Here is a 21,000-nt window from a genome sequence, read left to right on the forward strand (position 1 = left end):
AAGAGACTAACACCATGTGATAGTGATTAACTGTTATTGTTTATTATAAAATGTCTTTATCTCATCACCCAAAAAGAATATCTTTATTTTTTTATTCATTTATTGGGTCAATTGATTTTATAGTTCTTTACAAATTTGTTTTTGTTTTATGGTTTTTTCACAAGAGACCTCATTTTTACAAATAAGAGCTTTGAAAATAACACATAAACAATTTGAAAAGATTATTTTCTTCTATTAAAAATTGTAAGTGTCCATAAGAGCCTATTTCTTCCTTTTTTTTTATTAAATAATTATTTTTTAGGATACAGGGAATAATTAACCATATAGTTAATGACGCAGTCTCAAATTCGGGTTCTATACCTCTATTTCTAATCGGAGTAGAAGCTTTCTTAGCCATTTCACTTGAATCTAAGCAAAAAAAACCAAGAAACCAAGAACAAACACTGATAATTAATTATTTAGAGTTGCATTACTGATTCAAACGAAAAAAAAATACTCCAAAAATATAGGTTAAATACACAAAGAAAATTAAAAATCGTGATAGAATTTACCTTTTTGGGAATTAGATTTGAATCATGAGTGAAATTAATGAGTAGTTAATTAGAGATAACAAAAGAAGTTGTAGAATTGTAAAATCGATTTGAAATTGGAGGAAATTAAGGGATATTGTGAATAATGGCGCGTATTTAGTGGGATAGGAGAGAGAGACGTTTTTGTCAAGCTAAATTTCAGGAGCGTGTAGTTATCGATGAGTGGTAAAAACTCGGTAGATATATAAAGTAAATATGTTATATTTTAGCTACTAAATATAATTATTGAAAAGTTTAGTTATGTTCCATAAATAGGTAATAATGGAACCTATGCCAAGTAAATTTTACTTCTCAATTCCAGATCAAGTAGTAAAAGAGCCCAAATTAAACAAATGAAGAGACTCAACACCATGTGAGAGTGATTAACTGTTATTGTTTATTATAAATGTCTTTATCTTATCACCCAAAAAGAATATCTTTATTTTTTTTATTCATTTATTGGGTCAATTGATTTTATAGTTCTTTACAAATTTGTTTTTGTTTTATGGTTTTTTCACAAGAGATCTCATTTTTACAAATAAGAGCTTTGAAAATAACACATAAACAATTTGAAAAGATTATTTTCTTCTATTAAAAATTGTAAGTGTCCATAAGAGCCTATTTCTTCCTTTTTTTTTTATTAAATAATTATTTTTTAGGATACAGGGAATAATTAACCATATAGTTAATGACGCAAATTTCACCCGGTTCTTATACCTCTATTTCTCGATCTGAAAGGCTTTTAGTCATTTCACTTGAATCTAAGCAAAACCAAGAACAAACACCGATAATTAATTATTTAGAGTTGCATTACCGATTCAAACGAAAAAAAAAATACTCCGAAAATATAGGTTAAATACATGCGAAAATTAAAATCGCATAGAATCTTACCTTTTTGGGAATTAGATTTGAATCATGAGTGAAATTAATGAGTAGTTAATTAGAGATAACAAAAGGAAGTTGTAGAATTGTAAACCGATTTGAAATTGGAGGAAATTACGGATATTGTGAATAATGACGTGTATTTAGTGGGATAGAGAGAGAGACGTTTTTGTCGGGGTTTAAATTTAAAAAATGTAAGCTATCGACGAGTGGTAAAAAACTCGGTACTTATATGAAGTAAATATGTTATATTTTAGCTACTAAATATAATTATTTAAAATTTAGTTATGTTCCATAAATAGGTAATAATGGAACCTATGCCAAGTAAATTTTACTTCTCAATTCTAGAAGAAGTAGTAAAAGAGCCCAAATTAAACAAATGAAGACACTCAACACCATGTGATAGTGATTAACTGTTATTGTTTATTATAAATGTCTTTATCTTATCACCCAAAAAGAATATCTTTATTTTTTTTATTCATTTATTGGGTCAATTGATTTTATAGTTCTTTACAAATTTGTCTTTGTTTTATGATTTTTTCACAAGAGATCTCATTTTTACAAATAAGAGCTTTGAAAATAACACAAACAATTTGAAAAGATTATTTTCTTCTATTAAAAATTGTAAGTGTCCATAAGAGACTATTTCTTCCTTTTTTTTTATTAAATAATTATTTTTTAGGATACAGGGAATAATTAACCATATAGTTAATGACGCAGCTTTAAGGTACTGGCAAAAGAGTAACAGAAGGATAAATATTAATGTATCAATTAGAAAGAAAAAGAAAAAAAACTCTGTATGAAGTTAACTGCAGATATAAATGAAGAATTGAGGTTTTTATTCAACCAAAGCGAAATGCGCCCCTGTTTAGAAGAGGAAGCAAACAAAAATAAACCACAATACCAAAATAGAATCTATAGAACCTAAGTGCTACATTTAGAAAACACAAGGTAGCAAAATTAAGTAAACAACTAATCCAATGTTAATTGAACAAATGTATTCCTAATTTGTGTAAAGGGCAGCAATTCTTGTCTTCCTCTTGAAAAAGAGCAAGAACCAATTATGCTGGTGATTTATGTTTCATTCTTGACGTGAGATAAGTAAGTATTATAGAGTTTGACTTAAGAAATTAATATTGGGAAATGGATTAAAATTATTACTTGAAGATGCTATAGGGCATTTTCAGCCAGAAGAGTGAACACAGGCATAGAGGTGGCTGAGGGGCAAAAGTATGTAACAATTAAGCTTTCCTTATAAGCTTAGCAGCACTCAACAACTCAACCACAAATCTTTAAGTCCTAATTGACTCTTGTTCTTCTGAAAAACCTTTCAATCACTAACTCTTCAAATTATCCTTGATTTTTATAGAAACGGAAGAACCTTGGTTGGATAGCAATTAAGAGTCTTTATTGAAATTAATAGTGATTTCGTAGTATAACTTCATTATTTAAGTTGACATAAATTGCTTATTTACAATAAATATCGAAAGGTAAAGGATAACATTTAAATAAAGGGTAAAATAGTTGTTCAACATTTTAGAGGCATTTTAGTATTTTAACTTTATACTTGGGAGTTCTTCCCACATCAACTACAGGCGGCAGTGTATAATGTTGAACTAAACTTTAGCATGTGCATCATTTATATGGAGTACTATCATATTTCAAGTTTGAGTGTACGTGTGTGTCAAATAACTTTACTTAACATATAAGATGTGCAGTCAAGTTGGTATGGAAGGATGCCTTGTATAATATTAACCATCATTATTATGTAAATTTCAAGTTCAGGAATTCATGAAGATCGGTGTAGAATGTTGAACTACAACTTAGTATGTGCATCATTTATTGTTTTATCATTTTCCTTTGAGCTAATGGTCAAAAACATACCTACACTTTTTCGTGAGTTTCATACCTCAACTATCCATTGTTTCCTTTACCTACCTAAACTATCAAAACTTTGTAAAATGTTTGAAATATTTGAAATCACACCTCGATGCTGAGTTGGTCAAATATTTGAAATCAATCGACAACAGGCGTGTGGAGGCCAACTCAGCATCAATGCGTGTTTTAATACAAAGGGAGTGATAGTTTAGGTAAGTAAATGAAACAATGGATAGTTAAGGTACAAAACTCGCGAAAAGATAATAGTTTAGGTTTGTTTTTTACCACTAACTCTTTTCCTTTAGCAGCATTACGATTGTCCCAAGAGGAACTATAAAAACCTGCACCAACACTTGGCAACTTAAATTGCAGTCAGTGAACAAGCAAAGGAGCTTAGAAACAACTTTGTCTTCATTTCTACATCATTAATTTGGCATAGATTTCACTCGGTATGTTGTTAATTCCTCCAATAGATAGAATTCTTTTAATCCAATTGTCTATAGTTTCTGTAAATTGCAGCACAAGTTTCTGTTCTCACTGAAAAAAACAGCATGACAGCTCCTATAGTTCACATTTACTAGCAAATAAAAAAAAAAACTATGCTTTAATTTATTAGTGGTTCAGTATGTTTGTGGATATTTCATTGTACACGGTGATCATTTTCCTCTTTTTTTTCTTTTCTTCTGCCAAGTAATTATAAAAGAAGAATCGATACGTATCCTAATTAGTTACGGATTTGAACTTTCTTGTTTATTACTGCGTATCTCTTGTGAATGTTTCAACTATGTATACGAAATACAATGCATAAGAAGCATACTAAAGTTGGAATTAATTAAAGAAAATGACTTGTATAACATTAATTATTGCAATCATGTGGATGTCAGCTTCAAGAGTCCGCTAAGAGACATTCACAAAGCGTTTAGATTAGAAAAAAGCTTGAGTTTAATTTGTTTTTGAGTTTGTTTTCTTTTTGTAACTTTGTGAGTGTTTGAATTTGGTTTCTGGAATAATTGATTTTGGGATTATTGTGAGAGATTGATTGTCCTTGTGGTTTGATAACTCTATTTAGTTTTTAAAACAACAGCAGATGGATTGATCTATGTTTTAATTCGTGTAAAATAGAACGTACTTGGACCTGCAGAGCACATAAGTCATAAAATTTAGGAGATTGGTCCCGCTTTTTTTGGAGTCAATTCCTTAGATGGTCATCATCCAAGTTATGGAAATTATTGAAAGAAAGTAATTTATGTATTTTTAAGGACAATAAAGTCATCCAAATATGTCTATAGTCCATAGAAACAAGTTTTTTTGGTTTGTGGATCTAATTAAAAATATGGATCTTAAGATGGGTCAAATGGGTGTCAACTAAAGAAATCTGGTGGAATTACAATAAGATTTATTTTCTAGGGGATACAGGCATACTTGGATGACTTTATCGTCCAAAAAATCTGTCAATTACTTTGCTCAATAATTTTCATAATTCGAATGACCATCTAGGGAATTGATTACCTTTTTGCAAAAACGCTACGAAGACATGGTAAAGTCAAGCTATGTTGTTATCCATGCACTGCTTTTTCTCACACCTCCTTAGCAACTCCTTGTCATTATTTATACTGCACCTATTCTAATAATACCAATCACTTGTATCCATGGAGAAAGCCAACTCTTTTCGTCTTTCTTTTGTCTTGCAATTACTCTACTTCTCAGAGTCATGCATTGCCACAAACATAAGAACTGATCAATCAGCTCTTTTGGCCTTCAAAGCTGGCATTAATCTTAACTCTTTTCATCCCTTAACTCAAAGCTGGTCTTTTCACGCTTCAGTTTGTGATTGGGTTGGAGTCACTTCCGGCTCTCGCCACCATAGGGTGACTGCATTAAATGAATCCAACATGAACATTCTTGGAACCATTCCGCCACAGTTGGGAAACCTCTCGTTTCTCGTTTCTCTGGATGTGAGCAAAAATAATTTCCGTGGAGGTTTCCCACACGATTTGTCTCGTTTACGTAGATTGAGGGTAATTGATCTCGGATATAATAACTTCAGTGGAGAAATTCCAATGTGGTTTGGTTTCTCTTCTGACCTTCAGATGTTAATACTTGATAACAACAGTTTTACTTATATACCTCTTCCTTCTTTTTCTAACCTATCCAAGTTAGAAACTCTTATAGTGTTAGATACAACCGTCTTCAAGGCAATATCCCGAAAGAGATTGGTGACCTTCAAAGTCTAAGGAGTTGTTTTTAATCGGTAACCAACTCACTGGCTCTATCCCGTCCTCCATTTTCAACATCTCCTCTTTGGAGACTTTGGCTCACTTATAATCAATTATCAGGGAGTCTCCCTGTAGATATATATTATCGTCTTCAAAGAATCAAGAGCATTTCAATAATTTCCAACCAGTTGAGTGGTGACATTCCAGCAGGTTTGTCTAATTGCACGGAATTGTATGACTTGGCATTGTCTTATAATAAGCTCAGTGGAACCATTCCGCCAGAAATTGGAAAATTGGAAATAATTGATGCTAAGCCTTGGGGGAAACAACTTGGAAGGTACATTATCATTTTTCCTTAAGCATGCTTTGATCAATAGCATAAGTAAACAAAATGTCTGCAAGTTAAGGTAATAGGTTTATTAATGTCAGCAAGAATCAATTCATAGACATGTGCAGTGTTCTCCTATTAACAAATTAATTTGCAGGCATAATTCCAGAAATGATTGGTAACTTACGGAACTTGCAGCAATTGCAACTGGAGAACAACCAAATAAGGGGTTCAATACCGTGGACCATATCCAACATGTCATCACTATGGCTGCTTAATCTCAACACCAACAATTCATCAGGTTAATTTTCTAGCAATGTTTCTTGTTTGGTAATCTAAACTAGTCTTGAATCGTGTATGGAAGTTGCTGATTATCGATATCCAATGCAACGTCGTTAAACTTGAGCAATTAGATAAACTTAATCCAGGATATACTCTTTTTGAGTGGTTTCAACGAAGTAACAACATAATAAAAATAGCATTAATCTAGATCTTTTTGCTCTATAATGTGGCAGGTGTTATACCAAGAGAAATTGGGAATCTTCACAAATTGGAGACACTGTTCTTGCAATATAATAAATTAAGTGGTCGTATACCGGAAGAGCTCTTCAACATCTCTACACTGGGAGGGATGTCACTTGCGAACAATGACCTTTCGGGTAGTCTTCCATTAGATTCAGGCTACTGGCTAACAAATCTGCAGCTTTTGCATTTGGGTGGAAACAATATTGGTGGAGTTATACCCAGCTCAATCTCTAATTCTTCAAGTCTAAAGTATTTATATCTTTATGATAACATATTCAGTGGACCAATTCCTAACTCATCAGGGGGATTTGAGACGTCTTAAATGTCTGCAATTGTACAATAATAACTTATCATCTCCTCGTCTAAGTATCTTTGCTTCCTTAACGAACTGCAGATCTTTGACATTTATAGAATTAGGGAATAATCCTTTGAACGGTGTTCTTCCAGATTCTATTGGCAATCTCTCCAATTCTCTTGAATCGTTTTATTTTTATCAGTCTGAAATTAGGGGTCAGATACCATTAGGAGTTGGGAATTTAAGTAACTTAAACGCTTTTTCCCTAAGCAGCAATGACTTGACTGGATCAGTGCCAAAAACATTCTGCAATGTACACAATCTTCAAATGTTAATGCTTGACAATAATAGGTTGAGTGGAACCTTGCCGGAGTGCCTTTGCATATTGCCAGAGTTGGGAGGGATTGATTTGTCATATAATCAAATTTCAGGTCCGATACCATATTGCATTGGCAATGTTACCTCTTTGAGATATATTTATCTATTTTCAAATGAGCTCACTAACATGCCTATGGGTCTATGGAGCCTCAAAGATCTTGTGGACCTTGACTTGTCAAATAATTCGTTAATTGGTTCTTTGCCTCCGAATTTCGGAAATTTGAACGCCATAATATTGGTAGATCTGTCCAGGAATCACCTTTCAGGAAGTATTCCAACCACATCTTTTTGGCTTATAATGAGAGACTATTCCCGAGTCACTGACAAATAATAGATTTGGAATCATTGACTATCATCTTTTTTCTTTAGGCTTATAATGAGAATTTCAATGTATCGTTCAATAGATTAGAAGGTGAAATCCCAAATAAAGGACCTTTTCTCAATTTCACCTCACAATCTTTTATGGACAAATAATAGGTTTGGAATCATTGAATCTATCTAATAATGTTCTTTCAGGTATGATTCCAAAATCTTTAGAGTTTCATTGATGGGTCTTGGCTTAATTGTTGTGTTCATGTTGAGGAGTATCGTTCAATAGATTAGAAGGTGAAATCCCAAATAAACCAAACCTTTACTCAATTTCAAACCTCACAATCTTTTATGGGATTTTCTCGAAGAATTATGTGGTTTTTCGGTTTTTTTCCGTTTTCCACTTCAAATATTTAAGTAAGGCTAGGTATCTAATTAAGATTCATTAAAATAACACAAAATGGATCATGGAGAAAATATTCAACGAAAAAAATAATGTTCTTAAAATAATCATAATCTAAAAATACTTGTCCCGGCTAATTTATAAGGTCTGTAGAAAATGCTTAATTGTTGTGTTCATGACTAGATATTAAAGAAAAAATGTTCCAAACTAATATAAACTAAAGAATCGAATTATTGTCCTTAGATATGAATTACTTTTGTTACAATATTGATTTGATTTTTGTGATTTTATTTGAGTTACATACATTGAAAACTTATTGGAAATTCAAAATTATAATTCCAAGGAATTAATATGTTAAAAGACAAAAAACTATGAAAAAGTTAAAGAAACATTTATAAATGACATTAAAAATAAATATTTTAATGTATAAAATATGTTTGAAATTTTATAAATGTAATGAGGTTTTGGCTTTTTTAGTTAAAACCAAACCAAACCAATAGTGTTCGGGTTTTTTTTTTAAAACCAAACCAAGTCAAACCAAACCACTAGTTTTTTTTGCAGTTTGGTTCGGATTAGGGCATGTTTGCAAACGGGATGACTTTGGCAATCAAATTGTGCTTAATTCGACCAATGCAACTTGCTAAGGAGTGGAGGTTTTGGCTCTGTTTACAAGGGCATGTTTGCAAACGGGATGACTTTGGCAACAAAGTGTTTAATTTGCAGATTGAAGGTGCATTCAAGAGTTTTGATACTGAATGTGAAGCTCTTCGCAACCTTCAAGTTATCAGCAGTTGTTCTAACATGGATTTTAAAGCATTACTTTTAGAGTACATGCCCAATGGAAGCTTGGAGAAATGGTTACATTCTGATGATTACTTCTTGGATATCATCCAAAGATTAGACATAATGATTGATGTTGCATCTGCCTTGGAGTATCTCCATCATGGTTATGCAACAATTGTTGTACATAGTGACTTGAAGCCTAGTAATGTCTTGCTAAACGAACAGTTGGTTGGACATGTGAGTGACTTTGGCCTGGCCAAGTTATTGGGAGAAGGGGAATCAGTTTCTTATACTAAAACGCTTGCCACAATGGGCTACATTGCACCTGGTAACTTTCATTTAGTCCTTTTATTATCGCATATAAAGTGTTATTTTACATCAAGTAATCCATCATAATTAGTTTACTGGTTCTAATGTAATATGTTACAGATCTTGCATGAAAAATACGGTATTGAATCACATCGAAATATGACTATATCAAACTCTATATCCATGCATCTACGATGATAAAGAAAAAGAAACTTTCAGTCAAGTCATTTCAATTGATTGCCTTACTCCTATTTCATTCTCGTTGTAACTTCAGTTTTTCTTATTTTTATCTACTCAAGGTAAATTCAACTAGTTTTAATATCTTCCAAATGTATAGATATTATCTTCATTTATTAATTTAGCCCGTTAAGAAACTAATTACTCTAGTAACATTGGATCAGAATATGGCTCAGTAGGATTAGTTTCTAGAAGATGTGATGTGTACAGCTATGGCATTATGGTCATGGAAACTTTCACAAGAAAAAAGCCACATGATGAAATGTTTCAAGAAAACTTGAACATAAGGAGTTGGGTCTGCACTTCACTACCTGCAACACCAGAGGATATTATTGATGCTACCTTATTGAAACCAGAAGAAACTGATTTTAAGAAAAAGTTGCATTGTGCGTCCGCTGTTTTGGACTTGGCATTGAATTGCACAACTGAATCACCTAATGAAAGGCTGAATATGAAAGATGTCCTGAAAAATATCAAGAACATCAAGCTGGAATTTCTTTGTAAATGATGCAGCAAGGTTAATGTGATGGTAAGTATCCACATTTTTCGACAATATTCTCATGTCGTCTGAAGAAATTATTTTCTTATTTGGGAATAGACATGATTTTTGTCTTGTCTATATACCATAGATATTATTCAATTGGATTTTCTGTTTTTTCATACAAATATATCCCCTTGTAATAGAAAACAAAATTGAATTGAAGGACACCTTATTTAAGAGTCTAAAATAAGAAGGGAAATGGGAAAAAAGGTCCAGTAAAATTAAGTAAGAAATTGTCAAGTTCAAACAATAAGAGTTTAATATTGAAAAGGAAATTGAAGACTAGTATAATTGGGAGTTGGGAAATAGTTACCTTGATAGATTTTAAATGTTAAGCTTTGGTACGTCTTTTCCTATTTCTCATAACTCGCATGGCTAAAAAATTTTATTTCCAAATTGATTACTTCTACTCAAGGCCGAATGTTCTTTTGTCGGGAAGTCCTGAGAAAAACATAAAAAGAGAAAGAAGAAAAGCACGGGAGTGTGGAACTTACTATTGAGTTCCCTAACCTCATTATTACTTTCTAAGTTCGAGGAAAAATTCATTAGTGAGTAAAATAAGTTACTTATAAGGAGAAGGACCAACATTTTTGCCTATGGAAATAATTTGTGATGGAAGTTTAAAAATATAACTTATGTGTAAACGTGAAGTAAACAACTCAAGTCTCTATTACTATTATAGTATTGTAGTATACTTTTGTGTGTGCCTATGAGTTCTTATCCCATAATGACTGTGCCAACCCAAGTTTGATCTAATTTAAATTTTTTACAGGTAGTACCGCCTTTCTCTCCTCGTGTTAGCAAAATTTGGGTGACCCCAATTGAGATGACAACCACCATTTGGTCCAAGAATTAAACTTTTCTTGTTTCTTGTGATTTTCTCTTGTTCATGTTTCAAGTTTGAGTGTATGCGTGTGTCAAATAACTTTTTAATATATAAGATTTGTACTATTGTATAATATTGATGATCATTATTATTATTATGTGGATATCAGCTTCAGGAATCCATGAAGAGCAGTGTAATAATGTTGAATTACAAGCTTAGGCTCTTTTGGTTACCAAGTTGAATGGAGTGTTTTCTAGAAATAAAATCCATATTTTTCACTCACTCACAATTGATAATGAGACTTAGGGACTTTAGACTGATAGCACAAATACAATCCATATTTTTCACTCACTCACAATTGATAATGAGACAGGGTGTGTTCGGTATGAAGGAAAGTGTTTTTCATGAAAATTGTTTTCTAGAAAAATAAGTAGATTTCTTATTTATTATTTTGTGTTCAGTGTGTGGACAAAAAAAAATATTGTCCTAAAATTATTTGTATATAATTTAGAAAAATACAATGGGAGGTGGGGGTAGAGGTGTGGGTGATGGAGACGGGGGCTACGGGGGTGGGGTGAAGATAAAGAGTGTAGGAGGGTGGGGAGGACACAACTAATATGTAATGTCACTTATGGAACTTATTTTCTCCACTTCCACTAGGAAAGTCATTTTACTCATTTAAGGAACTTGTTTCCCAGAAAAAATGTTATTTAAAATTTTTGATCAATCGAAAATGAAAAAAATTAGAAAACAGTTTTTGGAAAATATTTTCGGGAGAAATGAATTTTTGGTCCATTACAAATTTTTTTTAATTTTATGACTTTTCACAAAAGATCTTCATTTTTTACATATAAAAGATCTGAAAAAAACATATAAGAAATCTGAAAAGATATTTTCTTCTATTCAAATTGTAAGAGGCCAAGAGATCTTATTTCCTTAAAAAACTGAGACCGAGAAACTCCTTTTCCAACTACTTAGATCACCTGCCTAATCTTGGCAAGTCAAATCCAATAACTCCAAGAAGAAAGCAATTTCCAGTAAAAATCCTACATTGACTGGAACATCAAACAACAGTCAATAACAAGCACAAGAATTTTGGCTTCATATCTACATCATTTGGCTTAGGTTTCATACCCTGTTAATTCCTCCAACATTGACTCTTAACAGAGAGAGGTTTTTATTTCAATTTTCAATAATTTGTGTCACTTGCAGGACAAAATTTGTCAATAACAAAGAGAGTGGCTGTGTTTGGTACCTAAGGAAAACATCTTCTCATTTTTCTTTGAAGAAAGAAAATATTCTCATGTTTGGTTGCTCAAAATTAAAATAGAAAGTGTTAATAGTACTTTTGGTCCTTCTATTATTAGTAAATTTTAATTTTAACTCTTGTGATGTTTGGCTAGACACATTTAACCTTCAATTACTTGGTCTTAATGAAGACTTAATGAGTTATTAACTTGGCCATTAAAGGGATTCATTAACCTGGTCATTAAAAGAAATCATTAACCCAACCATTACAAGAGTTTGAATTCTGATAATGTTACTGGACATGTTCTTGTAAGAGCATATAGGGACATAGTTCGCGTAAGCTCAAAATATCAAAAATAATATTTACAAAACCAGACTTGGATTTGGCGTCACGTATATTTCACGCGTAGGGGGGCAAATCGACCCGTTTTGCCTTGCAAGCTCATTTCTCATGTGCGCGAGATCACTCTCTTTTACTAGCTCTTTACAACTCAAATAGAATACAATACAATATAAGGAGGAAAAAACCTTTTTACCTTTTTCTAATCAATAAGGGATACTTTGTCTTCCACATAAGACAGGAAAGAATAAAGAAAAGGGGCCTGCAAATGCCATTCATTAATAAAAATGCCAACAAAAGATAACTTTGAAGAAGTAGAGAATTTTGAGCCAAACTTGGCTAACGGGACAAGATCAACCAATGAAATCTTATGGGATTCTCCGTGATAGTCTTACAAATATGGCGAGACAATTTATAGAAGGAAGAGGTAAGCTTCGACAAGAGATTGACCAGTTTGGCGATGAGATCCATAATTTGCAGGCTAAATTGAATGAAATGGTTGAGGTGTCTGAGGCCCAACTATATCCAGTGTTGTGGAATGTATTGTAGAGCACAAAGAAGTCCAACCATTAGATCCAAAGACTGTTGATGATGCCGAGGTTGAGGAAGTGTATAAACGTGATAATGTCAATTATAAATCAATTTTGGAGTAGGGGCGTGTTAGACCTCATTCTAACATTTTTCTACATTGTGTTTGGGTGGAAACATGGAAATAGAGGCATCCAAGCCTATGGAGAGGAGCATAAGTGGGGGCAATGTCCTTAAATCCTAAAATGCCGAAGAGACAGAACGACATCAAGAAGTGCAAGATGCATATGGGACACTTGGTTCATTTGTATTTGGGCCACCGTCAGAAAAGCACAACCACAAACTTGAATTAAAATTAGGGTGCAACTCATCTCTTAAGTGGAAGGAAAAGTGGTGATAATGACAGCATAGGCGTCGTGCCGCGACTATAACTAAGGCGCATGTTAGGAGGCAACTCAAATGCTTAGCTCATTTAGTATTTTACTTCAATTTTAATTTACTTTGGTTAATATCTTCTTTAACTTAGGATGTGTTCAGTGTGAAGGAAAATATTTTCTAATTTCTCATGTTCGATTGCTCAATATTTTAAAACATTTTCTCAAGAAAAAAAAAATTCCTTAAAAAGGAGGAAAATAACTTCCCTAATGAAAGTAAGGAAAATAAGTTTCACAAGTGAGGATTGTCTGCTCCTCATCGTCGCACACACCTCATCTTCACCCCATCCCACCCGACCCCACCCCTACCACCCCACACACTCAACCACCCACGCCCGCCACCACTCGTACCACCCTACCCTCCAGCCAACCACCCCAACCCCATCACCATCCAACCCCCATTCCCCAATAGTATTTATCTAGATTATATATAAATGCTTTTAGGATAATATTTTTTGTTTACGTATCGAACACAAGAAAATAAGTGAGAAACCACTTATATTCCAGGAAAACATTTTCCAATCATAGCAAGACATCCTTCGAGCCTTCTTGGCCTAGCGGTTTTGAGGCCAAAAACGCTTTTTTTAAGAAAAAATACTTTTTTTTATATTTAGGTATTTGGCCAATTAGTATAACAACTTTTAAGTAGAAGCAGAAGTAGTTTTTCTGCAGTTGGGGAGAAGCAGAAATTTATGCTTCTTGAAAAAGCAGAAACAAAAGCAGAAAATTATTTTTTTCAAGACAAAAATATCCCTACCATCAATACATATTTACCGAGCATATCCCTCATTAATCCATTTATTTATAATTAATAATTCTCTATTTTATGTTACCTAGTATAAAGTTAGCTTTCACAGTTTATATTCTGCTTATTTTTTACATTTAAATTTTCATTAAACAAAAGTAAAAAATTAATTATAGACATTTAAGTAGAAATTTTAATTAAAGTCTTTCATAATAGACATTTAAACTAAGTTTTCTCTGTAAAGTAATCTTGATAGTAAAAGTTCATTGATACTTGTTATTTTTCGTAATTTGACACTCAAAAACACCTTCTTTTTTTTTTTTTAGAAGAATAGACAAACACAATCTGCTTATTAAAGGTAGTCAAAAAGACTTTTTAAATGAATTAGTACTTTTTAAAAAAAAAAAAAAAAAAAAAAAAAAAAAAAGGCCAAACAGGCTGTTATATGAATTTAGTCACATAGTGAATACAAAAGAGGATGGAAAAAATGTGCAGGCTACTGAGATGACCTTTGGTGGTATTTGGCATTTTTTATAAGCCAATTATCAGTTCTTCTCTTTTCTCCTCTCTTGTCAGAGACTCCTCCCAATTCTCTTAGGTTAGTTTTATTTTAAATATAAATTTTTGTACATCAACTTGAGAGGAAATTCAGATTAATATGGGACTTAGTTTGAATTCTCTGTTGCTTATTGATGTTCTTGAGACTGTAAACTGTAATTACCTTTTTAAAAAAATAAAAACTGTAAGTCCCACCATTTATGGGAGGGAAATTCAAGTATCCGAATGTTTCAAAGAATAATATGAAATTGATGCATGTAAGGTGTTTGACATATTGCCTAACTGAGAAATTAGTTCGCCGGTGATGTCTGAGTAACCGAGCAGTATTAAGGGGTCGTTTGGTATGAAATTGGTACTTTTCTTGGTATTATTTGTTATTAATTATTTGGTTTGTTGTATTAAAAGTAACATGCATTGTAAAAAAATTGAGTAAAAGTTGTTTGTTTACAAAAATACCCTCCACCTTATTTAGTAGAAAAAGGATTTGAGGGACCTCAGGGCTATTTTTTGTCATTTTCATTATTTTATCCTGTGATAACTAATCCTGGGATTGTTATTCCACCCTTAGCCAGAGATAGCTTATTCCGGTACTAATTTTAATCTTGGGATAACTTATCCCAGGATTATTAACCAAACAAGGGATAAGGCGGTAATAAATTTTTATCCAAGACTATTTTTCCTTATCCATCATTACCAAACGACCCCTAAGAGTTTAATTACGAGTAAGTGTGGGGGTACTTGGGGTCAGTTTTGGACTGTTTTTTCAGACTGTTCGAACTAAATATGCTTGCAGCTGAATTAACACTTTTGAGTATCGAATTATAGCTACGCTTGCGAGCAGTCATCTGATTACCTAGCTAAGGTTAATTTTGTACATTACATTGGCTGTTTAACTGAGATATGGGATCTGATTTGTTTCCTGAAAAGGTTCCAAGAGTTCAAATATAATATGATCTTATGTGACGGCTAGAATTTGATTCCCAAACATTGTATGTGACTGCTAGGGGTCGTTTGGTGCTAGTTAAGAGCTAAGTTATTCATGTAGTAAATCCTTCATAAGTAATACCATGTTTGGTAGCATTCTTTTGCTACGTATAAAATTCAACACACTTAATACGGTGTTTGATTTGCAATTTAGAAACGGGCATAACTAATACATGTATAATTTATGAGGGAATCTATGTATTATTTTATGCAGGATAGAAGATAGAATAACTAACACATCAATAACTAAACCCTGCATAAAATAATACATAAACTCACTCATAACTAGTCCTTGTATTACTAATACCTGTATTAACTCTAACCAGCTACCAAACGACCCCTAATTGCATACGAATCATGAATGTATTTTGTGCCTATTTAAATTACTTCAAACTATTTGAGGCACTTGTTAATATAATTTGAACCATGTGTGAGGTCTTAGAGCAAGTTTTGGTTATGGCACATGAAAGACGCTTGTATGTGATCACTTAGGGGTCATTTGGTAGAGTGTATAAGAATACTAAGAATAGTATTGAATAGGGTGTATTAATAATGCTGAGATTAGTTATGCTGAGATTATTCTTATCCACTGTTTGATTGAGTGTATTAAGGGCAGTTCTGTCTTTCATCATGCTTATCCAGGTATTAATAACCCTTTTATTGCTAATACCATGGTTTGCTATGTACAAGAATAGTACTGATATTAGTTATACATAGGTTGAAAAGCACTACCAAACAAAGAATTAATAATACCAAAACTAATAAGAATTAATAATACCAAAACTAATACCTGTATTAGATTCTAATACATCCTACCAAACGACTCCTTAGAGCATAATGCTGAATACTAATGCTAACTTGAACCACCTATCTGTTATGAACTAAGTATGGGGTAAGCTAGGTTAACTATGTGAACTTAGCTGTGAGTAAATATATGTGCTGCTAATTGGCATGTGCAACTGAGTGCCTTCATTTAAGTGCTAGGTAATGCCGATGCTCGATTGTTGTGTCTCTTGCAATGGCGTTTGTGACCTGAATCTAATGTGAGTGTTTTAAGGGATGTCCTGAGAATGAAAGTGCATTCTAAAAGTTAAAAGTAGAGCTGCAAGATTTCTGAGGAGATGAATACAATGTAATCTTTTAGGACTAAAAGGTTTAGTGTGTGTGAATTCACTTCTGCAGCGTGGAGTGCCAAATCTGATAAACTTAGCATCATTTTAATCTGACTGTCTGATTTATTCACTCTGTTTCATACATTGAGTTGATCTTGTACTTTTACTTAAGTTTGAGGTACACTTATAGGTGTAGCTATAGTGATTTTGTTAGGAAAGAATCTGAGACAGTTTCAACAAGTTCTAGAGTTGACTTATAGTACTTCTCATGTTAAATCGGCTACATAATGCAAAGTCCTTTTAAATATTTTGAATTATTGATTATGTTGATTTTAGTACTTCTCATGTAATTTTCAAATACATATATTGTGTTTAAAAATCTTTATTCGAATTGACGCCAAAAATTAAAATATTTCAACCTCGTACTCCAAAATCTTCTGCATATGGGAGTGTGGGAGAATTTCACTAGCAACCACTGTCACTATAAACCCAATAGCCACCAAAGGAATAAATGTCATCATGCGAAGTCATGTGTTATCCTTTTTCTTGAATTCCATTAGCTTCCTTGCTCGATCCAGCTTGAACTTGTTCCAGCCCTCACTTACCGAGTAGTAAATCTCAAAATCTTCAAGGTGATAAAAACCCCCCGAGCTATTTCATCTGTGGTTAGTTTTGCTTCCATTCTCAATAGTTTTTTAGCATAAATGTTAAATTTCTAACCTTTTTTGAAATATTCCGCTTTATTTTATGGGTATCTCCATTTAGAATCTTGTACTGTAGTTTTTTAATTTTTGTTTTACAACTTTTTGATATTGCCTATTGCTAGTTGTTTTCCTCTTGTGGGGCAACCTTCGAGATGGGTGTTTTTCTTTTCTGAGAGGGGTTTTCTGGAATAAAGTTTGGATGTGTAAGTAGCTCATGTTTCCACTAAAAGTTTCTGAAATGGGGCATTTTGTAACACTCTTGTGTTGTAATGGAAATCGATTGACAAGAAAAGGGGAATTTTATTGATTGATTATGGAATTGGGGAAATTTACAACAGTAATCAAAAGCTTAGACATCAACAATGATAGAACTCCATTAATGGTGGATCAAGCTTCAATTCCTGCAATGGAGATGAAGTATTTCAGATTGAGATTGAGAAGAAGGAGAAGTAAGGAGAAGAGAGAATAGAATTGAGAGGGAAAAGCAGTTGAGAATTACCAGATCATAACTAATTCCCCTCCAGCTGTAAATTGGTTATTTAATGAGCTGTACTGTCTGAATTAATCCTGGCCCTTCATGTGTTTTAATGAAAGTCTAATCTCAGCCGTCGATCTATTCTCACGCGGATCGCTGATTAGCCGTTGCCTAGCTGCCACGTGTCTTTCCTGACTTGTATACTTGAACCCAAAATTCCCAATTCCAAACCCTAAATTCTTAATTGCTCTTCGTTCATTACACATTTCTATCCAATGTTTTTTTTGAATTTCTTGTGTTTGTGATTGAGAGAATGAAAAAACACTGATTAACCAATTGCTATTTCTATTTCCTAAATTTTATGTTGTTTTCTGATTGCAGTTCAAGTTTGAGTTCTCAAGATTTGTTCTACTCTAGAAAAAGCTTCAATCTTTGGTGAGGAAGAAGAGAAAGAGAGAGTATTGGATTGACAATGGATTCAGGTGATGCATCCAGATATTCAGCTGGGGTGGACGATGATTATGAATCTTTACTTTCAACGACTGATGCGGAGCTCTTAAAACGGGCATGGCGGAATGAAAAGTCTGCTCCTGAAATTCTTCAATATGAGACTGCTTTGGTTCAAAGATCCAGAGAACAAACTCAATTGATGGTATGCACATTTCATATGTTTAGGCCTCTTAAATTTGCACCTGGGATATTTGTCTGTTTAGTTTTTGAGATTTGGCTTTCACCTTATGTTCTATTAGTCCTTTCCATGTTAATATTTTCTTTTTGTTTTAAAACTTGTGTTTTGTTTGGCATTATGTGGTGGATATATGTCTCTGTGGGTTGAGAATTACAAGTTGTCATAATTTTAGAAGGGTGTTTATAAAGGGACTATTCTATTGTAGAACAAAAGATTTTGTTTTGTCCAAGACTCTAGAAGGATCCAACTGAAGTTTTCAGTTCTGGTTAAAAGGATGAGATTAAACTTTTAGATAGAAAAACTTATTTTGTAGCAAAAAATACACTGGATAATTTATCATATTAGTGCCTAACAGAATTTAATTTTATTAAGTGTTTGCTATTAATTTTCCTATAGGAGCATGACTTGAAAAATTATCTTTCTCAATGTTGGACTTCTTTTATTTTGTATGTGATGTTAGGCATAGCCCGTGCTGTGCACGGGCACGGGCCATCTAGTCTCATATACTGAGAACCCTTAAGTTACACCGTGTTGAGCATACTAGGATCATTCCTCATAAAGTATCTGAGTTTAAGATGCACTGTGTGGAGCACATATTTATTCTAAAGCACAATACTAGGATCATTCCTCATAAGGTATCTAAGTTTAAGAAGGACCTGCCACTCAAAGAGACCAAAGTTAGCAGTGGACCTTAAGCATGTTTGGGGAGAACCAACTTTACTTGTAACTTGGTCCAATAGTGTTGGGAGAGCTTTATTTGGAGGTATAAAACAGGAAGGTAAATGGAAACGTACACTTGAATAAACAAATGGCAGAACCACGACAGAAACATTAGAATTTTGTGTCACCGATAATAATTGTTAATATAAGTGACTGACTTACAGCTGAAGCTGGTAATTCCAGAGCTTAGGAACTTGATGCTACTAAAATAAGTTGTTTAATGGTAGTTTTGTTGTGGATATGATAATTTTGTATGATAAAAAGCTTTTTGTGATTGCTTCATTGGGAAACTGAAGCCTATGTTAAAGGACATAGCTGTGCTTGGAAAATCACATATGAACTTATTGGTTGAAATCTAAAACTGTGTGCTATCTGAGCGAAAAAGCTGTTGTGCTCTGATCTAAAAAAGAGATTATCATGATGTGAGTTGTTGCTCCTACTTAATGCATTTTAATCCATATCTTCAATGTTAGTGTACAACATCTGTTAATTGTCATTTAATAAGGTGGAATGTAAAACTCTTCTGACACTCCAAATCAACATTTCATGTGATGATGCCAAAAAGTTTCATTTACATCTTCCGGTATATTGTTCATTTATATCAATCTAATTTTTCTTTATTTCCTCAACTTATGCTGCTCATTATTAATTTATGCATTTTCATGGTTTACTATGTATTACATGCTGATTCTACTTGCTCTTTGCTCCAGGAAGAAACAGTAGAGGATTTTTTCAAAAATGGTGTGGATCCACTCACTGCATCTCTTTACCAAATGGACCGCGACAGAACTCTCTTTCTATTGATATCATATTTAAGAACCCGTCTAAAAGGTAGCCTTGAATTATAACATCTTATTATATGTCTTTGATTTTGGTGAAATGCATATTTGGAAAGAGCTGTAGTCATGATGTGGGAAAACTTCAGTCTACCGATTACTTGGAGTTCTAAAATAGTTCTTTAAGTTACTGGTAGTGTCTTTAAAGCGTGATCTGTTTGCGCGGCATAGGATCTCATCTCTTAGCGTGTCCCTGCAGCTTATCCTTCATAATTAATGTTTGACCGCAGATCAAAAATTATGCATTTCACATACAAAAAATTACTGACTTATGGAATCGTCTATCTAAACAAGAGCAGAAATTTGTTGAAAGGTAAAGCCCGTTTCTCTTGATTCTAAGTGTTCTATGCATACAAAGTTTAAAATGTTAATTATCTGGGATGATTAGGTGTATTGACGACATGGAGCAACATCTAGATCAATCTGTTCTCTCAAAGTTGCCTCATGGCTTCAAGTCCCACTTGAAGCAATCTTCACTAAGTTTGGGAGATGACATGGGTAAGCTTGCCATACTCCTTACAAGTTATTGAGTTAAAATTTGCTCAAGTCCCTTGCCCTATCTGCTTGTTTATGCATTTCCGTGTGTATTTCACTCTATCTATGTCGTCGTAGAGCAAAAAGAGTTTCTAGATCAAAAGCATCTTGAAACAATAAAAGGTTTGTTGCTAAGTGATTTAAGTTGTCTATGAACACGGTGCAGCAATTTAAGTTCTCTAATCAATTGCCAAACCTGCATCCTGATTGCTAGTTAGTTTAAGGCACGATGCAATCGCATGCACTCATTATATCTATTTGTTTTCTTCGCATTTAGACATCTCAATTGTAAAGAATTTTGGGATATACATTTGTACTGAGACAACGGTTTCTCTTTTTGTATGCCTTTTAGTTCCTGAGCCGCAGCTACATCAATATGTTATCTGCAGAAGCAAGAGATTGTTAGGATCCTTTCAGCTTGATGACAGGCAATCTTCTTTAATTTATTGTCATTTTTCTTCGGACCTCCCTGATTAATTTTTATTCTTGACTTCCATTTTTCTTTGATGACAGTGGGGAAGAACCAGTGAACATCGAAGCCAATGATTTGTACGTTCTGCCTTACAAGTCCATAAAGCCACTCGTAGAGAGTGGGCAGATCGATCTGGTATGAGA

At 33.2% G+C, this 21,000-nt stretch overlaps 3 protein-coding genes across 3 annotated transcripts; all 3 read left to right on the top strand.

Moving 5' to 3' along the window:
- The first annotated feature begins 4,978 nt into the window (after positions 1-4,978).
- Positions 4,979-7,402, top strand: LOC132062369 (LRR receptor-like serine/threonine-protein kinase RGI3). Its single transcript, XM_059454951.1, has 5 exons — positions 4,979-5,441; positions 5,666-5,755; positions 6,031-6,174; positions 6,389-6,647; positions 6,793-7,402. Exons 1-5 carry the CDS (start codon positions 4,979-4,981, stop codon positions 7,400-7,402), a joined length of 1,566 nt encoding a protein of 521 aa, XP_059310934.1.
- Positions 7,403-8,377: 975 nt separating this feature from the next.
- On the top strand, positions 8,378-9,620 carry LOC132062370 (probable LRR receptor-like serine/threonine-protein kinase At3g47570). The gene is made up of 2 exons (XM_059454952.1): positions 8,378-8,894; positions 9,277-9,620. The coding sequence occupies exons 1-2, from the start codon at positions 8,378-8,380 to the stop codon at positions 9,618-9,620; spliced, it is 861 nt and encodes a 286-aa protein (XP_059310935.1).
- Positions 9,621-14,212: 4,592 nt separating this feature from the next.
- LOC132062371 (DNA replication complex GINS protein SLD5-like) lies at positions 14,213-20,998 on the top strand. Its single transcript, XM_059454953.1, has 8 exons — positions 14,213-14,372; positions 17,989-18,259; positions 19,726-19,849; positions 19,989-20,038; positions 20,082-20,164; positions 20,240-20,349; positions 20,738-20,813; positions 20,899-20,998. The coding sequence occupies exons 2-8, from the start codon at positions 18,080-18,082 to the stop codon at positions 20,996-20,998; spliced, it is 723 nt and encodes a 240-aa protein (XP_059310936.1). The 5' UTR covers positions 14,213-14,372; positions 17,989-18,079.
- The last annotated feature ends 2 nt before the right edge of the window (positions 20,999-21,000 follow it).

Source organism: Lycium ferocissimum, chromosome 7 (genome assembly GCF_029784015.1).
Source record: "Lycium ferocissimum isolate CSIRO_LF1 chromosome 7, AGI_CSIRO_Lferr_CH_V1, whole genome shotgun sequence".
Taxonomy (NCBI): domain Eukaryota; kingdom Viridiplantae; phylum Streptophyta; class Magnoliopsida; order Solanales; family Solanaceae; genus Lycium; species Lycium ferocissimum.